We start from the raw sequence: 18,118 nt of genomic DNA, 5'->3' as shown, positions 1-18,118 counted from the left end.
TGACGAGTTTGCGTCATGGCCGATGAATATGGGGAATGAACTGGTATATGGGAAAATGCTGCACGTTTTTCGCTTTCATTAATCGTATACTACATCGTGTATGAAAAAAAAAATGATCCAATCGACAAATGTCGTTTCATTGACAAATGAAATGCAAATATTATGAAGGGAGAGAGAAAAAAATCGAAAATCTTCATCAGTTTATGTTGTTTTAATAAGTTGTGTTATTTTTTTTTTCATTGTTCATTCATTCATTCACCAATTCATATATCTGCGTGATACAATGGGGAATGGCATGCAATTCAGATTAAACATTCGCCGGTTGCTGCGCTCTTATTAAAAATGACATAGCATTTCAATTTTGGAATTCTCCAAATATTTTTACTCGCACAAGATTAAACGATAGTGAATCATCAGTGATTTCGCTTATTTTACATTGCGCATTATTTTTAATTGTTACTTTTTTTAATCTGAAGAAAATTTCCATCATTTTATTAAGGTTTTGTAAAAAAAAAACCGAAAATTAAAAACTAAAATCAATTAAAATCCAACTATTTCATTCCGAAATTCCGTTAGTAGTCAAAGTGTTGCTATCTAAAGTGCGACTGGTGTAAAATATGTCCGAAAGTGAGTGTGAAAAGCAATGTCTGCCTGCATATGATCTCCTGTTCATTCATACACTCGGGTTTATCGTACGCCCACAATAATGCAACAGGCTATTAATTTTTCCACTTGTTTCCTGTGTTCACACCGCTTGCTTCAACTACTTGACTACACACCAAGCTACAACCCACAATGATTGTTATTAGAAAATTTAACCGCAAGAAAACGCACAGTCGTCACACACTCACACAGCGGCGTTCGCATTCGACGCTGACAAACTTACAACTTACCAATAAATGCAGCAGGTAGGAATGGAGATCCCAAAGTGAGTGTATATGTGGAGAGACATACACAACACGGTAAATGTGGACGAGCACGAATGATTATATGTGCTTGAATTTATGCGAGCCGCATTAAAATACATCAGTTTAGAGAAATGACGAGCATCATTTCAGTAATTCCACTGACGTTTTACTAATAATCTATCACATTTTATATCATCAACGAGTTTTTCGAAACTTATTTTTTATATGATAATCGACAAGAAATTCAACAATTTACCGAAAAATAAAAAAGTAAGAGTGTTGAATTTTTATTTTTATATCATACCAGCCATTTGATTTATTTTTTTAGATAAATTTTGATGAAAAAACTATAGGTGTCATTAAAATATCATTAGCAACAACCATTTTATTCGATCATCATCATTTATTATCTGTTTTTTTTTTTACTTGAGCACTTATCAACGCTGTATTCGTTGAAGTGTGTATTTGTGAATGTCGCAGTGTTTGTGGCCGACTGTTATTCACAGGCATTGAATGCTGGTTTTAGCTCACAATCATTGTATACATGAATATATATAACAACAGAATGTTGCATGTGAGTGAGAAGGAGAGCGCGAGGGAGAGAGAGAAGGGCCCAATAAGACTTCGAAGCTTCGAGTCGAAGAATTTGTTCGCTATAGTTCAGTGTGAAAAACGAAATCCATGCCTTCCATCGCTGCATAACCCTCCCTCGCGAACGTGATTACTAATATTACGCATTTTGTTGACAAATTATTGAAAATGTTATCGAATTTTTTACCATCATTTTCTTTTAAATCAAATTCTATAAATATTCGTATTTCTTCAGTAATTTATTGATAAAATTAGAACCAAATTTCAACATAAAATCATTGTATAGTACTCATTCATTTTTCCCCGTTTCTTAGAAGCCAGCACTCACACACCGTGCGGACATCATATATACATACACACAGCCTGTGCCACATTACAATACTTGCGTATGGCACAAACACACCCACTGTGTTACCAAATGAATACGCTTCATTTTACGTTGTTGCTATATGTCTGATCATTTCGCATGCAATACATGTATGTTGCGTATGTTTGTTGTCACTTCTGTTCTCCTAATAGAATAGAGGGAAGCTAAAACTCTTTGGCGGGGCCTAAATTTTGTACACACATTTGTTCTACAACTCCTTCGCTTTCGTTTATATCAAATGGTCGTTTCGACGTGTTTCTCTCTTATTTTGTGCTTCACCTACAGGCGCAACACCATGTATATATACCATTGGCGCAGTTTAACACAGCGCGTGCTGCATTTGATTGTTGTTGTAAATGTTTGTGGTGATTGCGATTACAACAGTATTGGATTTGGGTCTGTCGACAAATCCCTTTTTGTAGGTGTAATTTTTTTTTTTTGCGTAACGATTCTTGTCAAAATTCCAGCGTATATATTTTGACCGAAAACTTCTGCACCGTACACCAATGAAAATATAAAATATATCGGCGGTAATCAGTAATTTGGATGTAAGTTTGCACAGATTCACATTGCGTACATATTCAATGTGCAAAAGGGCCGGACTTTCATATTTTCCGCATTTTCTGCTATTAGGGGAATGAAACTGTACACCTTCCGACTCGGAATAAAACCACGCTTTATTTTTTTTTATAGAATCAAATCAAAATTTATTTTGAACACATGAATCAAATCCAAAAAAAAGCATATATTTCGGCAAAAAAAATAAAAATAATGTCCACAGTAGCAAATACAATTTCATTTCTAATTCATATTTCATTGTAAATGGTTATTGATTAATTATATATAATTAGTTAAATAGATATTTTTATTGAAAATACGTAAAATACGTAAAATGTCGTACAACCTCCATACTTTGCATCGAAATTACTCTCTCGAATTATTTTACTCTCGAAACTTTCTCAATAACTAAAATCAATGCCAATCGAAGGGATATGAATTTAGTGATATTGAAAAAATGATTGTAAAAAAAAGTTCGTCGCAATAAAACAATGCAAAGTATAACTTGTACGCGATTATTTTGGGGCGATGCAGTAATTTTGTAAACAATAAAATTACAATCGCTATTGTTATTTTTTAAATGTGCAAACCAAACCAATCGGGACCGTTTAAAACAGAATACACTGATTTTTTTTTGTGTACACACGTATGTGTGTATCTGTTTCGGTATTTTTTGGCCATTTTGAATCTTTGCGTGTTTTTGTTTGCTTTAAAAAAATTTATGCACTCCATTCAATTCGTTTATATTGTACTACATCCATAAATAACTTGAATAATAAATTACAGCGATTAGTATAAACGAATAACATGTGAAACAATTGAAAATCATCAAAGTCAAAAAGAAATATACAATCCATTCTAATATTGTTATATGCTGTAAACGCAAAAAGGTGTGTTAATTTTGGAACTATTGCTATTCGTCGCAAAATGCGTCCGATTATACTAGTTATTTATGCATTTAGTAAGTTGTGCGTGTGCTTTGATGTAGAACTTGCACCAAAAACACCACATTTTATCTTATTGAGACTTCGTTTAAGTGATTTTTTCTTTAATTCTATGATTACAATAAGTGATGTATTATTATATTTAATTTGCATCCAAAACCAATTATCAATATCATTTTTATTAGTGTGTAAAACGTATGTTTTTCTTATATTCTCTTTCAATTGTGAATTAAATGTTTTCAACTGCGGCATTTTCTTCTTAATTCACGACCGAAGGAGAAATGTACGTTTCTTTTCAAATTTATTAAAATCCATGAATTGGGCATATATTAATATTATCAGTATTATTCGGTCTTTTAGTGTTTTTTTCTTCCTTTTCTAGTTTTCTGCACATGATTGCAATGCAATGCAATACAATAAAATGATGCAACAATATATAATCAAATACGAATATAGTTTCAAAAGGGATGTCCTATTAGATGAACATGAAATATACTAGTTTCTGCAATAAACATATCTCGACATCACTTACTTAATTCATAGTTGTGTAAGATTTTTATTCTGTTTAATCCAAGTCCAATGGAGCGATTATTTTGTCGAATCGGTAAAAGTAATACAATTTCATTATTAATAAATCAATCAATATTTCTCAGCACAATCCGATATATATAGAGAGAGAGAGAAATTGGCGTTTTTTCTCTAGAATTACTTGATTCGAGCATGCGGTCCACGTCAGTCCTAGAATCAGAGAAAAAGAAACAATGACGTATAACAAATACATACAAAAACTGCTGTTCGAGCTATTCCCTTGCTCGTCGACAGAAACATTATTAAAATTTCAAGGTTTTGGAGAATTTACTTACAATTTTGCATTTAAACTTTTGTCATTATTTTCAAGTACTCCAATGCATTGCGTGCAGCACAAGTTTGGGCGACTTTAGATGTTTTACCAGAGCCTTGACATACAGCTACTGGTAAAGTAGATAGTTGGACCAAACACTGGAAATGGCCCGAATATGTTTTTTCCTCGATGTCAACAAAAGTCACCTCAAAATTCTGTTCGGTTGCAATTTCTTGCAAAAATTGTACAAAGTTGACATTCGGATCATTCAAGCAAGTAGACTGAAAAAAAAAACATAAAAATCATATATTTAAAAATTGATTTTGAATTTCTCAACAGAAATGTTTCAAATCAACTTCGCATTGTTCATCGGCGTACTTACTTGAAGTTTGCTCAAATTTTGGCCACAATTGGCCTTTAATGTTTTATGGAACTGGGATACTTTGAAACTGTGCTGATTGGTCAATGTTGCAATACGTTTCTCCTTCAAATCAGCGTAACGATTGGTTACGTTTGCTTGATTGATCTACAAATACACACAATTTTAAATTTACACCGAATCGAATTTTGGAATTTATATGTAAAAATGACAAACAAATAACTTTTGGTGGTTTCAATTTACTGTCTGAGCATTTTTTCGTTTCGATTTCATTAAATCATTACTTTTTCTTAGAAAATCTTAGCACAGAGCTCAGTTATTAAGGTACTTGAAACCAACACGTTGAAGAATCTTCTTTTTAGTTTTCTTTCTTTCCAATCTGTACACTTTGAAAATATAAATTTGAAATTGTGTGAACTTGTAAAAATCAACATGCAACTTCATTTGGAATGCAATAATTCAATCAAGGCAATTTATTGTGATGCAAAGCATTAGAAAATACTCAAAACCAGTGCGTTTGATAGAGGAGATAAAAGAAAATTGCCAAAAAGATTCTTTCCTTGTGATTGAGCCGACGAATGTAATCGAAATGTAATCAATATGGAAACTTATCCTAAACGAATGCCGGAAGATTTCTCGAACAATTTTTTTCTTCCGAAAATTTAATTTCATAAAAGTCAGCTTCCCAAATGAACAATTGATCAATTAACTTTTTCGCGATCGCGAGTAAAGGTCTTGTATTCTCTGTCTACCCACATATTTTATCTAACATTAATCGAATGACAAAGGAATCGAGAAAAGAATTTTTCGGGGAATTATTCATTTGGAAAAAAGTCGTTTGGAAATTTTTCTCATTTCAGTGACGTCACTATCAAATACCGTAGTTTGCCAATACAATATTGCCTACAGTAAGTTGTATACCGAAAGGAGAGTTTTACTTACGTCGTCAGTTACATCGTCTTGGTTGTCAACGGGTAAATCTTGTAAACGTTGCCACATTTGATGAGCTGCCAAACGCTTGGCCTCTTTCTTACTTTTGCCACGTCCTATTGTAATGATTCGATTAAAAACTTCCTCATTGCAAATAGATCTGATTGAATGTTACCTGTTTCTGAATAAGTCGATACATGACAAGCAATCGTAAATTGTCTTTCATGTGGTAAACCAACTTCGGATTGAGTTTCATAGAATGGTGGTGGCCAACGTCGTGCCATGCAAAGCTCTTGCAACCATCCAATTGGATTGCCATTGACTTTTCCGTCCGCACTGCAATTATAAAATTGTAAATTTATCTTTTCTTAAAAGAACACCAACACTTATTTCATAAGGCTTAACTCACTCTTTGTTCCCGTTCGATGTAGGTGGTAAGATTTGGTCAGCAATTTGCACGCCGGTCAATTTATCGATTAAATTACGAGCAGCTTGATGTTTGGCTTCTTTTTTGGATTTTCCAGCTCCCATGGCATCTAATATAAAAAAATAATATTTTTATTTCTATCTTTTTTTTATCGAAAATTATATTAAAGTTTACCTTTGTTTCCATAAGTGACGCGATAGCGAAAAGTCGGCTCATGTATTGCTCCTTCGATTTGCACGAGATCATATGTTGGAGTGATGCCACGGCGACTCAGTAATTCTTGAAGCACTGACACTGGTGTTTTCATAGCGTTGTTGGCTCCTTCCGGTGTCAATGTTAGTGCCTTCAATGCTTCCTCGATGGACACATTTTCGTCGACATTCTTTTTCTTTGCCGATCTTTTTTCGCCTTGATTCTCTTCTCCACCTTCAGATGGTACCGTCGATTGTGACGCACTATTTTTCTGCTTACGAATTCGACGACGATTTTGGCTTTGATTTTGCTTTTGTTGCTCAATGTTTTGCTGCTGTTGCTGCTGCTGCATGTGTTGTGGCATTTGCATCATTTGTTCCAATTGCTGCTGATGCAATTGAGCAATTTGTTGTTGAGTAAGATTTCCATTATTAAATCCACTCAGATCCATTTTTTTTTCTATCTCAATTCTATTTTGGTCTATAAAAGAAATGTCACAATGAAAAGAACTATCAGACAAAAAATATTCCGTTCAGTTGAAAAAGTTTTTTTTTTTTTTTAATGTGAAGCAATAAATTATCGATTGCTTCGAATGAATGTTCTGCAGTACACTGGCATTGATAAGAACAAACGATATTGTTGAAAAATCAATAAAAACTCTATGTATTGTTGTTGTGAAGATATTCGATGAGTGTGCTTTTCAACACACGCAGTTCGCGAAACAAAAAAAAGATCACACAAAATTGAATATTTTTAACTCACAGCCCACGACAGATGTTATGATAGAACGTCAACGCTTCTTTCTTGACAAAAAGAAGATAATGATTTGATCTATAATGTGTGACGTTTTATTTTATAAGCCGCCTCTGCGTTTCCTTTTACAAGCTGTTTGTACTCGATGGGATTTAAAGCCGTAAAATCAACCATATTTTTTCACACCATATGGATATATATCCACCACAAGCACGTTTCCCCTTTTCTCAAAATTTCTATCAATATTGATCGCTTTTCTATAGTATTGACATCATAAAAATTGTACAAAGATTGAAATGAACAACTGCGAGCATCTATATAAGCATCTTTTCAATTATTTTTGTGCTATAATTCAATGGCATTTAAAAAAGAATTTTTCGACTGACATTTACAAAACAGTAGAGGTGAATTTTCATACAATCTATTTTCACACAAATGGAAAACTCTGTACGTAGTATGTATGTTTGTGTAAAAGCCGAACTGTCACTTTACATTCGTATTGAATTCTTAGTCGAAAATCGAAAAAATAAGGTTTTAAAGCAGTGAGATAGAGAGAGAGAGAGAGAGAGAGAGAGAGAGAGAGACACAGAGAGAAAAAACTTCAAATGATTGTCTATGTATTACACAGTAACACACGAACTCCTTCTCTGTGTGCGCTACACTTAGTTGTTTGGTGTTTTTTGTGTATTGATGTAAATTGCGACTCAATCACAGTAGATGGCGCAACAAATACATTTTTTTGACTTTTCTACAAAAGACCGTATAGAATAAGGTGTTTTTGTTGTCACCGTCATAATCCAAATGTACGGGTTTAATGTTAAAGCATAACTAATTTGAGTAAAACTTCATTATTTGGTGGCCGTGTGTTTGCGTGGTATATAAATTTTCTAGCATTTATTATTAATTACTCACAGAAAAATTTCTCTCAATTTTACTCAAATTAGTTATGCTTTACCATTAAACCCGTACATTTGGATTATGACGGTGACAACAAAAACACCTTATTCTATAAGGTTTTTTGTAGAAAAGTCAAGAAAATGTATTCATTGCGCCATCTACTGTGATTAAGTTGCAATTTACATCAATACACAAAACACACCAAACAACTAAGTGTAGCGCACACAGAATAGTAGTTCGTGTGTTACTGTGTGGTATGTATGGTGTGTGAAAATGATTCATTTGTGGTGGTAACAAAAGCTAAGTCAGCGACATGCCAAAATTCTTCATCAAAGTGATACCTCGTTCATTGGATGGCTGAAAAATAGAAAGAAATTCTTGTTTGTTGGCATTTTTTTTAATAATTAGTGTTGAAATTTTCCGTTTATTTTTTCGTTTAAAAATTTCAAAATTTAATTTTGCGAAATATTGCATTTCGTGTATGAAAAAATTCATTTTAAAAGACCAACAACAAAAATGTCGACAAAAAATGAAAATGTGGTGGACGACTGGGAGTGTATTGATGATTCTGAAGTAAGTGCAATCAAGTTTAATCGAAATATATTCATTTTTATTAAATTAACACATAAAAATTTTGATTTTTATTATCAAATTATTCGATAGTTTCTATCTGAAAATTACAAATAATTGTGACAATTTTCAAACGTCCTAGTTTTTATCAAGTGAAAAAAAAAAACATTCTGACAGATGTGAATGTCTGAAAAGGAGAATAAAAATGTTTGTCAATTAACACCAGAAACTGTAAAGTGTGATTGTGCAAATTTCATAGAACGAACCACTTTTTTTTACCATACAACATGACATTTTTATGAAAATGTGATTAAAACGAGGATAAATTTATTAATTCATGATTTTCACAATCATCTGTTGTTTAGTTAACCACAAAAGTCAACCAAATTAAGAAAAATGCCACAAACAGTCAAACGATATCTGGAACCGAATGTAATCGACCATTTGCGGCAATGTTACTGAATGATGATGATTGCATGCGTACACAATATGTACCGCCAGAGCCGACCGTTAAAATTCTTAAGCGTCCTACCAACGACAAAAATAATCAACAATTATTAGCTGAACAAAAGCCGAAGGCACCAATTAAAACGCTTCAACAACGTGAACAAGAATATGCCGAAGCACGGCTTCGGATACTGGGATCGGCCAGGAGCGAAGAAGAAGATATAGAAGTGTAAGTAGTTTTTTTTGACCATGAATAACTTTTTCAAACTAATTTTGTGTTTGCCTTTCCAAAATTGCAGACCACCGTCGACAAATGTGGATAATAGAAACGGAACGACCAACCAAAATAATATAAACGGTTATTCAAATAGGAATGCGATGAATCAAATAAATTCAGTAGGTAATTCGTCTAGAGTAAACTTTGTTCGTAATCCTCAGCAACAGCAATATCAATCGTATCAGCCATCACATCATCATCAACAGCCACCACCACCAACGCTACCATACCAACAGCTTGCATTTCAAATTCCACCCGAAATGCGTCGCATCGATGAAAATTTAATTCGTTTACCCAGAGGTCCCGACGGTACAACTGGTTTTATGCTCAAGCGGTAGCAATATTAATTTTTAAAATTTCATCCTAACACAAAAACCACTTTGAAAAGAAAATGTGAACGTGAAGAGATTGGCATATGACCAGAGCAAATGGTCAAAATTTGATTTGATTAAAAAAAAAAAAAAAAAACGTGATCAAGGTCTAATTACTCGTCATAAACTTTGATGCCACTGTAAATTATATATTATTTCAAGCGAAATGTGGAGCAAAAAAAATTGTACAAAATTTATTTAAAAGAAAATGGAAATACTGATTGAATGAGCTAGATACTTCTATACAATAATATTTAAATGGTTCATTTTTAAGTATAAGACGGAAAATGCTCACATTTTCACAATCTTGATCTGATATAAATATCATTCTTTAATGTATATATTTATTATATTGTAAAGGAAGAAGCTCATGAAAAAAAATGGATTATGCATTTTCCGTTGCATTTGCTCTGATCAACGCTTTTCGAACACAATAATATTATACATACAGAAACATTTTTATTATTGATAAAATTTTACACAATGGAATGATTATAAAATCGATTAAATATACATATTTAAAATGCATTGCAAATTTTCATTTTATTCTCTCTTTTTTTATTTCAATTGATATACACGAGACAGTGACAGAGATCGCTATGTTTTCAAATAAATAATAATTTTTTTTTTCGTTTTTGTTTGTTAGTGATTAGCATTTAGCTGCAAGCATAAGATGGGCCAAAAAAACGAACTAATTCAAAATGAATAAAAGCAGTCAAATTATATGTAAATAGATAGACTTACTAATTTCAAGAAAATAAAGAATTGATGTCATTGACAGTAACGAACATTTACCAATTTTTTTAATCATTTTTTTGTCTTCATTTTATTTGTTTGCTATGATTTCGTTTTAAAAACGGAAATTTTCAAAATATTTGTTTACCTTTCTTTCTCATAATTTTTTTTTTCACATTTCTGAAATCGAAAATGACATTGAGGCTATTTGTGTTTTTGCATTTTTATTTGTTGACATGAATTTATTTGATATATAAATAAAAAAAAGATTGCAAAAAGAATTGTCTTGATACAAAGGTCTCACTTTGACTATGTTTCTTTCTCTTTTTTTTACTTTGATCCAATCTATTTCGGTTGTTTTGTGTTTCTACATTTATTTCACTTTAAGTTCCATATCAAATGTACTGAAGAGTTTATAAACATATGTGTAGTCTGCAATTCGTAATCGTGTTCAATTATTTGTTTAATTATTTGTATTTTCTCCGTCTTTTGCATAAAAGTAATTAAAATTCTCTTTGATATATTTGTAATTAGTGTATTTGCATAAATGGTATTTGATCTGTTTGCCTGCCCTGTGCGGGGGTATATAGATGATACTTGACAGCAAGCAATTGGCATATTGGCATGCATTGCAGAGCAATCATTCGGTTAAACACCATTCGACAAACGCAGCACAAAAGCAGATATCAATTATAATGGATTATACAGTACAGTATTAACGAATTATGAGCGATATAATATCGATCAAACATTTTGCTGGCATGATAATTGCATAATCACCATCACACACTCATCACCATCATCATTCATAATTAATAATTGTTTACATTTTTTTTCCTTAAATACAATTTCATTTTATTTACATTTCTATTATCAAATTTTTATGTCGTTTATTGGTTTATGTGCTTGCATCACATTTTTATTTTTCATTAATTCTCATAATTTCTTCTTGTTTTTTTTTATATATAAATATATGAAGCGTGTGTGTTTTATTACATTTAATATTCACCTCTAATATAAAACTGATGTGGAGTTTTCAAACTCAAATGATCATTTGAGGAATGCACTCGTTTAGTTGTGCCCTAGCTTCAATTCAATCATCATTTCATTTCATTTCGATACGTCTAGGAACTGTTTTTGTATAGCTCTATGACTTCCTATGGACCTGTTGCTATGAATTGTAACTTGGATAATCCAAATATTCGGTATATGTGTACTGTAATTATAATGGCTGTTTAAATAAATGAATAATGCTTTATTTTCTCACTTCTGGTTTTGTAAATAATTAGCATAGAGTAGTGTTTTTTTCTCTTCTTCTTTACTAGTTGTGTCGCTTAGTTGATTTATTTTTTAATTGAATGATTCTAGAACAAACAAAAAAACAAATGAAAGAAATAAAATAGTTAGGAAGCATAAGAACGACAGCTAAACATGTGGTTGTTGGTATTTCTTCGTATGTAAATTATGGTTAATCAGTGCAACGGATTTTGTTTAATATCAGCGTGCTGTGGATTGCTTGTTTGAATCGATTGTGATTGGGATTGCGATGGCATCTGAGGCTGCTGCTGTTGCTGCTGCTGTTGCTGCTGCTGAGATGGATTTTGCATGTATGACCTCAATGTATTATCTATTAATGTGACGATTTTTTCGCGATCATTTTCATGTATAAAACCTAAATGTACAAGCTCATTGGTTAATGTTGTGGCTGAATCGTCCTGCGATATTTGACACGTTAATTGCCTGTTCATTTTATCATCCATTCGCAATAGCAGTGTCATAATTAAATCATTAGTTGCCGTTTCTCTTGGTTTAACGCTGCACATCATATTAACGATTTCGCGTGTTTCAATGTCAACGGGTTCGGGTGTTGTTGATTTCACCGATTCGGCTGCATCCGGTGACAATGCCCGAATTCGAATGTTTGCCATACGTTTTGGTGCGAATACAGTTAACGGATAAATACCATATTTTACATCTTCAATAAGTTTTTCCAATTTTTCAACGGGCGGCACATCACGTAATCTCACTTCAACCGGTTGATCGGCCCGTTGTATATAGGCCAATATTGAATCACTTTTGTACAACGGTTGCATACGTTCATCAATTATTGTATCTGAGAATATGGGCGATGAATTGACAATTGAATGGGCCGACAGGAGTTTTAGCGACGGCACCTCAAACAACAATGGATGAAACAATAGCTCACGAACGGTGCTACGCTTTGATGGATCTTCGTGTAGACATTTTTGTAAAAAATCCCTTTGGTTTGCATCCTCTAAACTGGCAATGGTTTGTTGAATTTGTTTTTCAGAGACTAGTTTACCAGCATCGTCGTCACCTTGCATATCAACCGCCGCCATTTCCAATGAACATAAACCAAATGAGTAGACGTCCATTGCTTCGGTTGGTGTTGGACCATATTCCAAAATACGAACATTTGAATGATGTTGCTTATATTCCGGCGACGTTATCACATAGTGATGAATTGATTCCGGCGATACACTACCAATTTTCACTAAACCATTATGCTGAATAAATATTGTATCACAGGTGAGGTTGGCGTGTACAATTGGCGGCTTTGATGAATGTAAATAGCCCAGCGCCGACAATATTTGTGTACACCATCGCTTCCATGCGTGTAACGATAATTTTTTAACATTACGTTTGGTTCGTTTTAGGAATTGTTTCCATGATCCGGACGACATGTATTCTGTTATAAATACTATTCTAGGCTTTTCATCGTGTACATCCGACCAATATCGATGAAATTTTACTATATTTGGATGCTCCAATTGTGACATACAATCAAACATTTCACGGTATTTGGCTTCATCGTTTTTTAAATGTCGTGCACTTGTAAATAACAATTCATTCCATACAACTTCGACGCCCTCCTCGTTGTCCATTGCCAAATATGCACCAGCGATACCGGGCACATCGCGTTGATCAACCACTTCCAGCCGCTTCGACCAACGCCCACATGGACTCTCCTCAATCATTTCATCTTCTTCCGATTCTTCACCACTCTCACGCGGTGATTGCGAATATGCCATATTTCCTTTTATCTCTTCGATTAAACTGTTTGACGTTTTTTTTAAAGTGAAAGTGGTAAAACACCCACAGGAACAAGAGAAAAAAAGACATAAAGAAAAACAGTAAATTATGCAAACATCTTCAAATAATGATACAGTCATAATGTGGAAAAAATTCAACTCACAATTTACTTGAATCGAATAAATCAACACATGAAAAATCTCGTCAATTGGAATGTCCGCTGTAGCTGTAGTCTCTCTCGATTGATCTGGATTGTAGTCAGTCAAAATGCAAGTACGATGTATGGTTCGAATGATGTTACGGATTTATCATATACGTTTTAAAACAAAAACAAAAGCACCATAAACGTTGTGTATGAACGATAGAGAGAGAGAGAGAATATGATGAACGAATGAGAGAATAATTTAAATCTCTGTGTATTTACGTGCTAATGAGTATGTGGTTAACGTATGTTTGTATCGTTGAGTCGAAATTTATTCACTGATATATGTATATTACAGAGAGAGTACAACAAATACACCGATACAAAATTAAGCACTCAAAGACACGGACTCTCAGTAGCCGTGAGTATTTAGTACAATTGCAAAACGCAATTTATTGTTCGTTTTATTCAAGTTTGACATCCGATATTTTTTTATATTTTTTTTATTTATTTATTCATTTGCTATGTACAAATACACACACTGTTTTGGTTCGTTCATTGGTCTGGTCTGATCCATACATGCGATCACGTCGTATTCAAATGTGTTTAAACAACTTCTTTATCAGAACATGCGACATCTAGTTCACATCGAATTGTATTGTAATAGCACAGAAAAAGAAGAAGAAGAAGAAGCAGCAAAAATATATATTGTACACCAAACACTGAGCAAAAAAAAGTGAACAGATTCTTTGCGAAACCTTCGTCGTAATAAGTGTCTACAGTTCATAAATTATAATATTAAATGGGAAATACGAGCGTACGATTTTTACTTCAATTCGCTTCTTCTTATTTATTGTTCTTATTCTCTTTTTTTCACTCTTCTGTGTTTGTCTTTTCACAATAGTTGTTGTTGTTGTTATTATTATTGCTTCTGCTGCTGTCGTCGTCCTCGTTGTTGTTGTTATTGCCTTTTTCTGTTCTTCTTCAATTTATTTTTTCTTTCATAAATGTGTATCGTGTACGGAATTATTAAATTATTTCGTGTTCTTTACAATTTGATTTCTTTCAGATGATAGAAATTGACATATTAAACATATAGGTATATATGTATACGAATACACTGACACATTGATTGGAACTATTTGCGACAATTCGTATAATTAATGAAAAAAAAACACGTACATCCAAATAAATTTCACAGGTTTTTAGCTGCAATACCAAACAGTCACCAGACTATTCAATTTCGAATTAATTTTTTTGTTTTACTTCAGCCTTCTTTAAAATCCATTTTGTTGTTGTTGATTTTCGATGAATATTATGTGGTTTTTAAAATGATTCACAACTTTGAATTGTATTGTATTTTGTTGTTTTCAATTTGTTGCTGTTCACGATGGAATTTTCAGCATTTGCAAATCAACAAGAGTCAATACACACAATACACATACAAAGAAATTATTTTCACTGCTCGTCATCATCTATGGCACGATTTTTTTTTTCTTTCTTTCTTTTCGATTTGACTTTTGCTCTTTTCGAACAGCAACAACAAAACAAAACGAAAATAAAGTTAAAATTGATCGCTGTCCTTGTTTTATTTCAGTTTTGACTTTCAATTAATCCGTAATTTTTATGTTTTTCATGTTAAATAGATACAAATAACAAAAAAAGAGAACTGTTAACGTGAATGAGTTTTTCCCCGTCGTTGTCGTAGTCGTCGTCGTCGTCGTATGGTTGTCGTCGACTTTTTTTTATCTACTACGCGAAATCATGATTCACTTTTTTTTAAAATCAAATATATATGGTATATATGTAGTTACTGAATAATATATGCAACAGAATGAGTCTTTTTTTTATTATATTGGTGTTCCTATCTCGCTCTTTGCATGTAGTGTACGGAATGAACTTCATAGACAGATTGTTCTTTAGAAACTAATATGGTGGAAGTCAGTAGAGACTGTCATTGTCAATGGTAAATGCTGCAATGAATGTATCGAGACATGTCAGACTCTCATCGAAATCGCACGTATTGTGAAAACATATACTTGAGCAGTTTCACGCACTCACACATGTACTGCAGACATACACGCACTCACACTCACATGCACACACACAAGCTGAGCCCACTCGCTGTCGCTCTTTTGCACCGATTTAATCATAGTTCACTTTGCACATTCACATTCACATCAAGACTGATGTGTGAAAATTTATTATGAATTTTCTGTATCGCTTAGTTTTTTTTTTGTTCTGTGATTATATCTCGTTCAATCGACGATTTTGGTTATGTTCGCTATTTCTTTCATTCAATGTAGAGATGAATACAGATCAGCTGATTTTGACATTTTTGTAGGTAGATTTTGAAAGAAGAAACATCATTGCATTGAACTATGAAAGGAATGTGTGATGGATGTATGTATCATAGATGAAAAAAGCACTATAGTGTTGACAATGGTGATTTGAAATATGATAGCGGATTAATTATGAGACATTTTACGATTCAAATTTAGTAAGAATAGGGCACAGTGTAACATTTGCGTAATTTCCTTTTACTCTCGTAACAACGTTCGTTTTACGTTTTTCTGGAGCAATTGTTAAATCTAAGTCTTAAAGCAAACACTTGTGAATAAATTACTTTTTATTGCGTCTTCCTTTATTGTGTGTATTGAAAGTAGATGACGCGTCTTCTATGCATACACATTTTAGATGATTTGAAATAATTTCACAAGTACACAGAATTTTACCATCCAAATATTAAATTTAAAAAAGAAAGCGTAGAAGTAAACATTTCAAAACCATAATACACTAAGTTCACTTTGGAAAATTCATCTGTGTAAAACATATAATAAAAGCGAAAAACAGAAATTTCTTATCTCGAAAATCGCGAATATTCTCCGTGCATTGAATTCAATATTTGATCAGTTTTAAATCATCTGTCTGCTTTTCAAGGTGTTGCCACAATGAATGTTCACGAAGTGAATGGAAAACATGAAAGTGTTCGAGATTTCTCTGAACTGGGTAGGATATTTTCAAAATTTTCTAATATGAATCATCTTTTCTCAAATACACATTCGATTGAAATTAGAATCGGATGCACAGGAGCTCATAAATGCAGCCATTGAAGCGAGAAAATTTTCATATAGGTACATTAAATTGCTTTGCCAAAGTATTTAGCACTAATTCGTTGATTTTAATACAAAACAGCCCGTACAGTAAGTTCAAAGTGGGTTCTGCAATTCGAACAATGGATGGAACCATAATTGGTGGATGTAACGTTGAGAATGCCGCCTATGGTCCATCAATTTGTGCAGAAAGGACTGCAGTATGCAAAGCCATCAGTATGGGCCATTCCGAATTTAAAGCGGTCGCTGTTGTCGCATACCAAGAAGATTCATTCACTACTCCGGTAATTTTATTTATTCAAAGTCTTTTTGAATTTTCTTTAATTTTTTTTTATTTAACTTTCAAGTGCGGAGTATGTCGTCAAGTATTGTCCGAATTTACAAAGGAAGATATTCCAGTTTATGTTGCCAAACCATCACCTTGCCGAGTTCTTGTGACTTCGATCAAATCGTTGCTTCCATTTTCATTCGTACCATTGCCAACCAACTGAAGCTGATAATAAATATCATATATCAATGATTTTACAAGTTTTTATTATGTCTATATTTCTTTATTTAATTTGTAATGATTTTACACATTGGCAAGTCATCATCACAATAAATACCGTGGAGTGAATAAAAAAATGCATGTCTTTTGATTTACTTTGAACTCTTTTAATTCTTCCGATTTCGATTTGGACTTAATTACAGTAGATTTATTTTCAAGCAGCCCATGGTGGCGTCATTGGAGCTGGATTTTGCATATATGACATGACAACGGCACTCACGCTCAACATAAATGACGACAGCACCTGGAATAAATCGCACATTATTTATTGGATGTACAAATATTTCATCGGATTATTACCTGTTTTGCATCATCGCTAGCTCTTGAGTTCGCAAAACTTATGCAGGAACCTATAAAAAAAATGATCACATTATGGTCAATACGAGACAAATAGAAGTATTGGAGTATTTTTTTATACTTACAATACAAGGCCAACCAAGCTGAAAAAAGAAAGATTAATTTGATATTAGCACAAGGTTCATTGATGTAATTTCTGTGAGCTTTGGTCGCGAATTTGGCCGAGTCAAATATATTTTGCCAAGTCAACTTACCACACCATTTGAGTTTCATCATTAGGCCGCACATTGAAAAGATCATTCCCAAAATGTTGAAATAATCGGGTAAAAAGTCTTCGGTCTGGCCATTTGGCGATACCTTAAATGACCGAATTTTATCTTGTCTTCGTGGGTCTACTGGCGGTGACGACATTTTTATCTATTCGAAATCAATATCAAAATCAAAAAGTGTTCCCGAAATTCTCGATAATTGAAAGTTTCATTTAAAATTACCTTATTCAAGTGACGAAAAAATACTAATTTAGCGAAAGAGGAAAAAAAACATGAAAATACACCTAATTACAAATTAATAGTCGTCTGACGTGTGTCAAAATCATTTGTCAATGTATGGATCTTTCTTAAGTGGCAACACTAATTACAGAAACAGTAGATTTGTAAAATTTCTTATAATATTACTAATTATATTTTTCATTTATTTTAATCATGGATTTTCAGTTTTTTTTTTTAATTAAAAAAAATACGTATCAAAAAATTATTCAAATAAAATTTCGATTAAAAGT

General features: G+C 32.9%; 4 protein-coding genes across 11 annotated transcripts; 2 read left to right on the top strand and 2 right to left on the bottom strand.

The window, feature by feature from the left end:
- Positions 1-3,461: 3,461 nt before the first annotated feature.
- LOC116338252 (serine/threonine-protein kinase WNK3-like) lies at positions 3,462-14,555 on the bottom strand. The gene is made up of 9 exons (XM_031763383.1): positions 13,405-14,555; positions 11,662-13,265; positions 6,120-6,617; positions 5,928-6,054; positions 5,694-5,854; positions 5,531-5,634; positions 4,592-4,735; positions 4,232-4,490; positions 3,462-4,106 (listed from the first exon to the last, which is right to left on the bottom strand). The coding sequence occupies exons 2-8, from the start codon at positions 13,238-13,240 to the stop codon at positions 4,242-4,244; spliced, it is 2,862 nt and encodes a 953-aa protein (XP_031619243.1). The 5' UTR covers positions 13,241-13,265; positions 13,405-14,555; the 3' UTR covers positions 3,462-4,106; positions 4,232-4,241.
- Positions 7,838-9,980, top strand: LOC116338130 (SUZ domain-containing protein 1). The gene is made up of 3 exons (XM_031763204.1): positions 7,838-8,360; positions 8,723-9,033; positions 9,104-9,980. The coding sequence occupies exons 1-3, from the start codon at positions 8,304-8,306 to the stop codon at positions 9,417-9,419; spliced, it is 684 nt and encodes a 227-aa protein (XP_031619064.1). The 5' UTR covers positions 7,838-8,303; the 3' UTR covers positions 9,420-9,980.
- A 1,030-nt stretch (positions 14,556-15,585) lies between the features above and the next one.
- On the top strand, positions 15,586-17,027 carry LOC116338131 (cytidine deaminase-like). Of its 7 annotated transcripts, none has more exons than XM_031763206.1 (5): positions 15,586-15,786; positions 16,324-16,392; positions 16,460-16,517; positions 16,579-16,780; positions 16,844-17,027. In XM_031763206.1, exons 1-5 carry the CDS (start codon positions 15,765-15,767, stop codon positions 16,985-16,987), a joined length of 495 nt encoding a protein of 164 aa, XP_031619066.1. In that variant the 5' UTR covers positions 15,586-15,764; the 3' UTR covers positions 16,988-17,027. The 7 variants fall into 7 exon arrangements, with proteins under 7 accessions (XP_031619066.1, XP_031619065.1, XP_031619068.1 ...); XM_031763205.1 differs by having other exon boundaries at positions 15,589-15,727; XM_031763208.1 differs by having other exon boundaries at positions 15,590-15,723.
- On the bottom strand, positions 16,839-17,937 carry LOC116338133 (protein Asterix). 2 transcript variants are annotated; one of them, XR_004200853.1, is made up of 6 exons: positions 17,832-17,937; positions 17,595-17,757; positions 17,466-17,483; positions 17,344-17,393; positions 17,140-17,287; positions 16,839-16,989 (listed from the first exon to the last, which is right to left on the bottom strand). XR_004200853.1 is itself a non-coding variant. In XM_031763213.1 (5 exons), exons 2-5 carry the CDS (start codon positions 17,749-17,751, stop codon positions 17,198-17,200), a joined length of 315 nt encoding a protein of 104 aa, XP_031619073.1. In that variant the 5' UTR covers positions 17,752-17,757; positions 17,832-17,937; the 3' UTR covers positions 17,129-17,197. The 2 variants fall into 2 exon arrangements, 1 of the variants encoding a protein (XP_031619073.1); XM_031763213.1 differs by lacking the exon at positions 16,839-16,989 and having other exon boundaries at positions 17,129-17,287.
- Between the last annotated feature and the right edge of the window lie 181 nt (positions 17,938-18,118).

The sequence above is a fragment of the Contarinia nasturtii genome, unplaced genomic scaffold, assembly GCF_009176525.2.
Source record: "Contarinia nasturtii isolate CC-2019 unplaced genomic scaffold, AAFC_CNas_1.1 Cnas_scaffold_350, whole genome shotgun sequence".
In the NCBI taxonomy this organism is placed as follows: Eukaryota; Metazoa; Arthropoda; class Insecta; order Diptera; family Cecidomyiidae; genus Contarinia; species Contarinia nasturtii.
The sequence above is the reverse complement of the archived record's forward strand: the minus strand, read 5'-3'. Positions and strand labels throughout refer to the sequence as shown.

Excerpts from the sequence above, each read along its gene's own strand:
- LOC116338252 (XM_031763383.1), bottom strand. The coding sequence starts at position 13,240 with ATGGCATATTCGCAATCACCGCGTGAGAGTGGTGAAGAATCGGAAGAA. Across the intron at positions 6,618-11,661 it reads TAAACAAAATCCGTTGCACT|ACCAAAATAGAATTGAGATA; the intron begins GATTAACCATAA and ends TTTCTTTTATAG. Across the intron at positions 4,736-5,530 it reads AAGACGATGTAACTGACGAC|ATCAATCAAGCAAACGTAAC; the intron begins GTAAGTAAAACT and ends GTGTATTTGTAG.
- LOC116338130 (XM_031763204.1), top strand. The coding sequence starts at position 8,304 with ATGTCGACAAAAAATGAAAATGTGGTGGACGACTGGGAGTGTATTGAT. Across the intron at positions 8,361-8,722 it reads AGTGTATTGATGATTCTGAA|TTAACCACAAAAGTCAACCA; the intron begins GTAAGTGCAATC and ends TCTGTTGTTTAG. Across the intron at positions 9,034-9,103 it reads GAAGAAGAAGATATAGAAGT|ACCACCGTCGACAAATGTGG; the intron begins GTAAGTAGTTTT and ends CCAAAATTGCAG.
- LOC116338133 (XM_031763213.1), bottom strand. The coding sequence starts at position 17,751 with ATGTCGTCACCGCCAGTAGACCCACGAAGACAAGATAAAATTCGGTCA. Across the intron at positions 17,288-17,343 it reads CTAGCGATGATGCAAAACAG|GTGCTGTCGTCATTTATGTT; the intron begins GTAATAATCCGA and ends GATTTATTCCAG.
- LOC116338131 (XM_031763205.1), top strand. The coding sequence starts at position 15,661 with ATGTTCGCTATTTCTTTCATTCAATGTAGAGATGAATACAGATCAGCT. Across the intron at positions 15,728-16,323 it reads TGATTTTGACATTTTTGTAG|GTGTTGCCACAATGAATGTT; the intron begins GTAGATTTTGAA and ends CTGCTTTTCAAG. Across the intron at positions 16,518-16,578 it reads GCGAGAAAATTTTCATATAG|CCCGTACAGTAAGTTCAAAG; the intron begins GTACATTAAATT and ends AATACAAAACAG.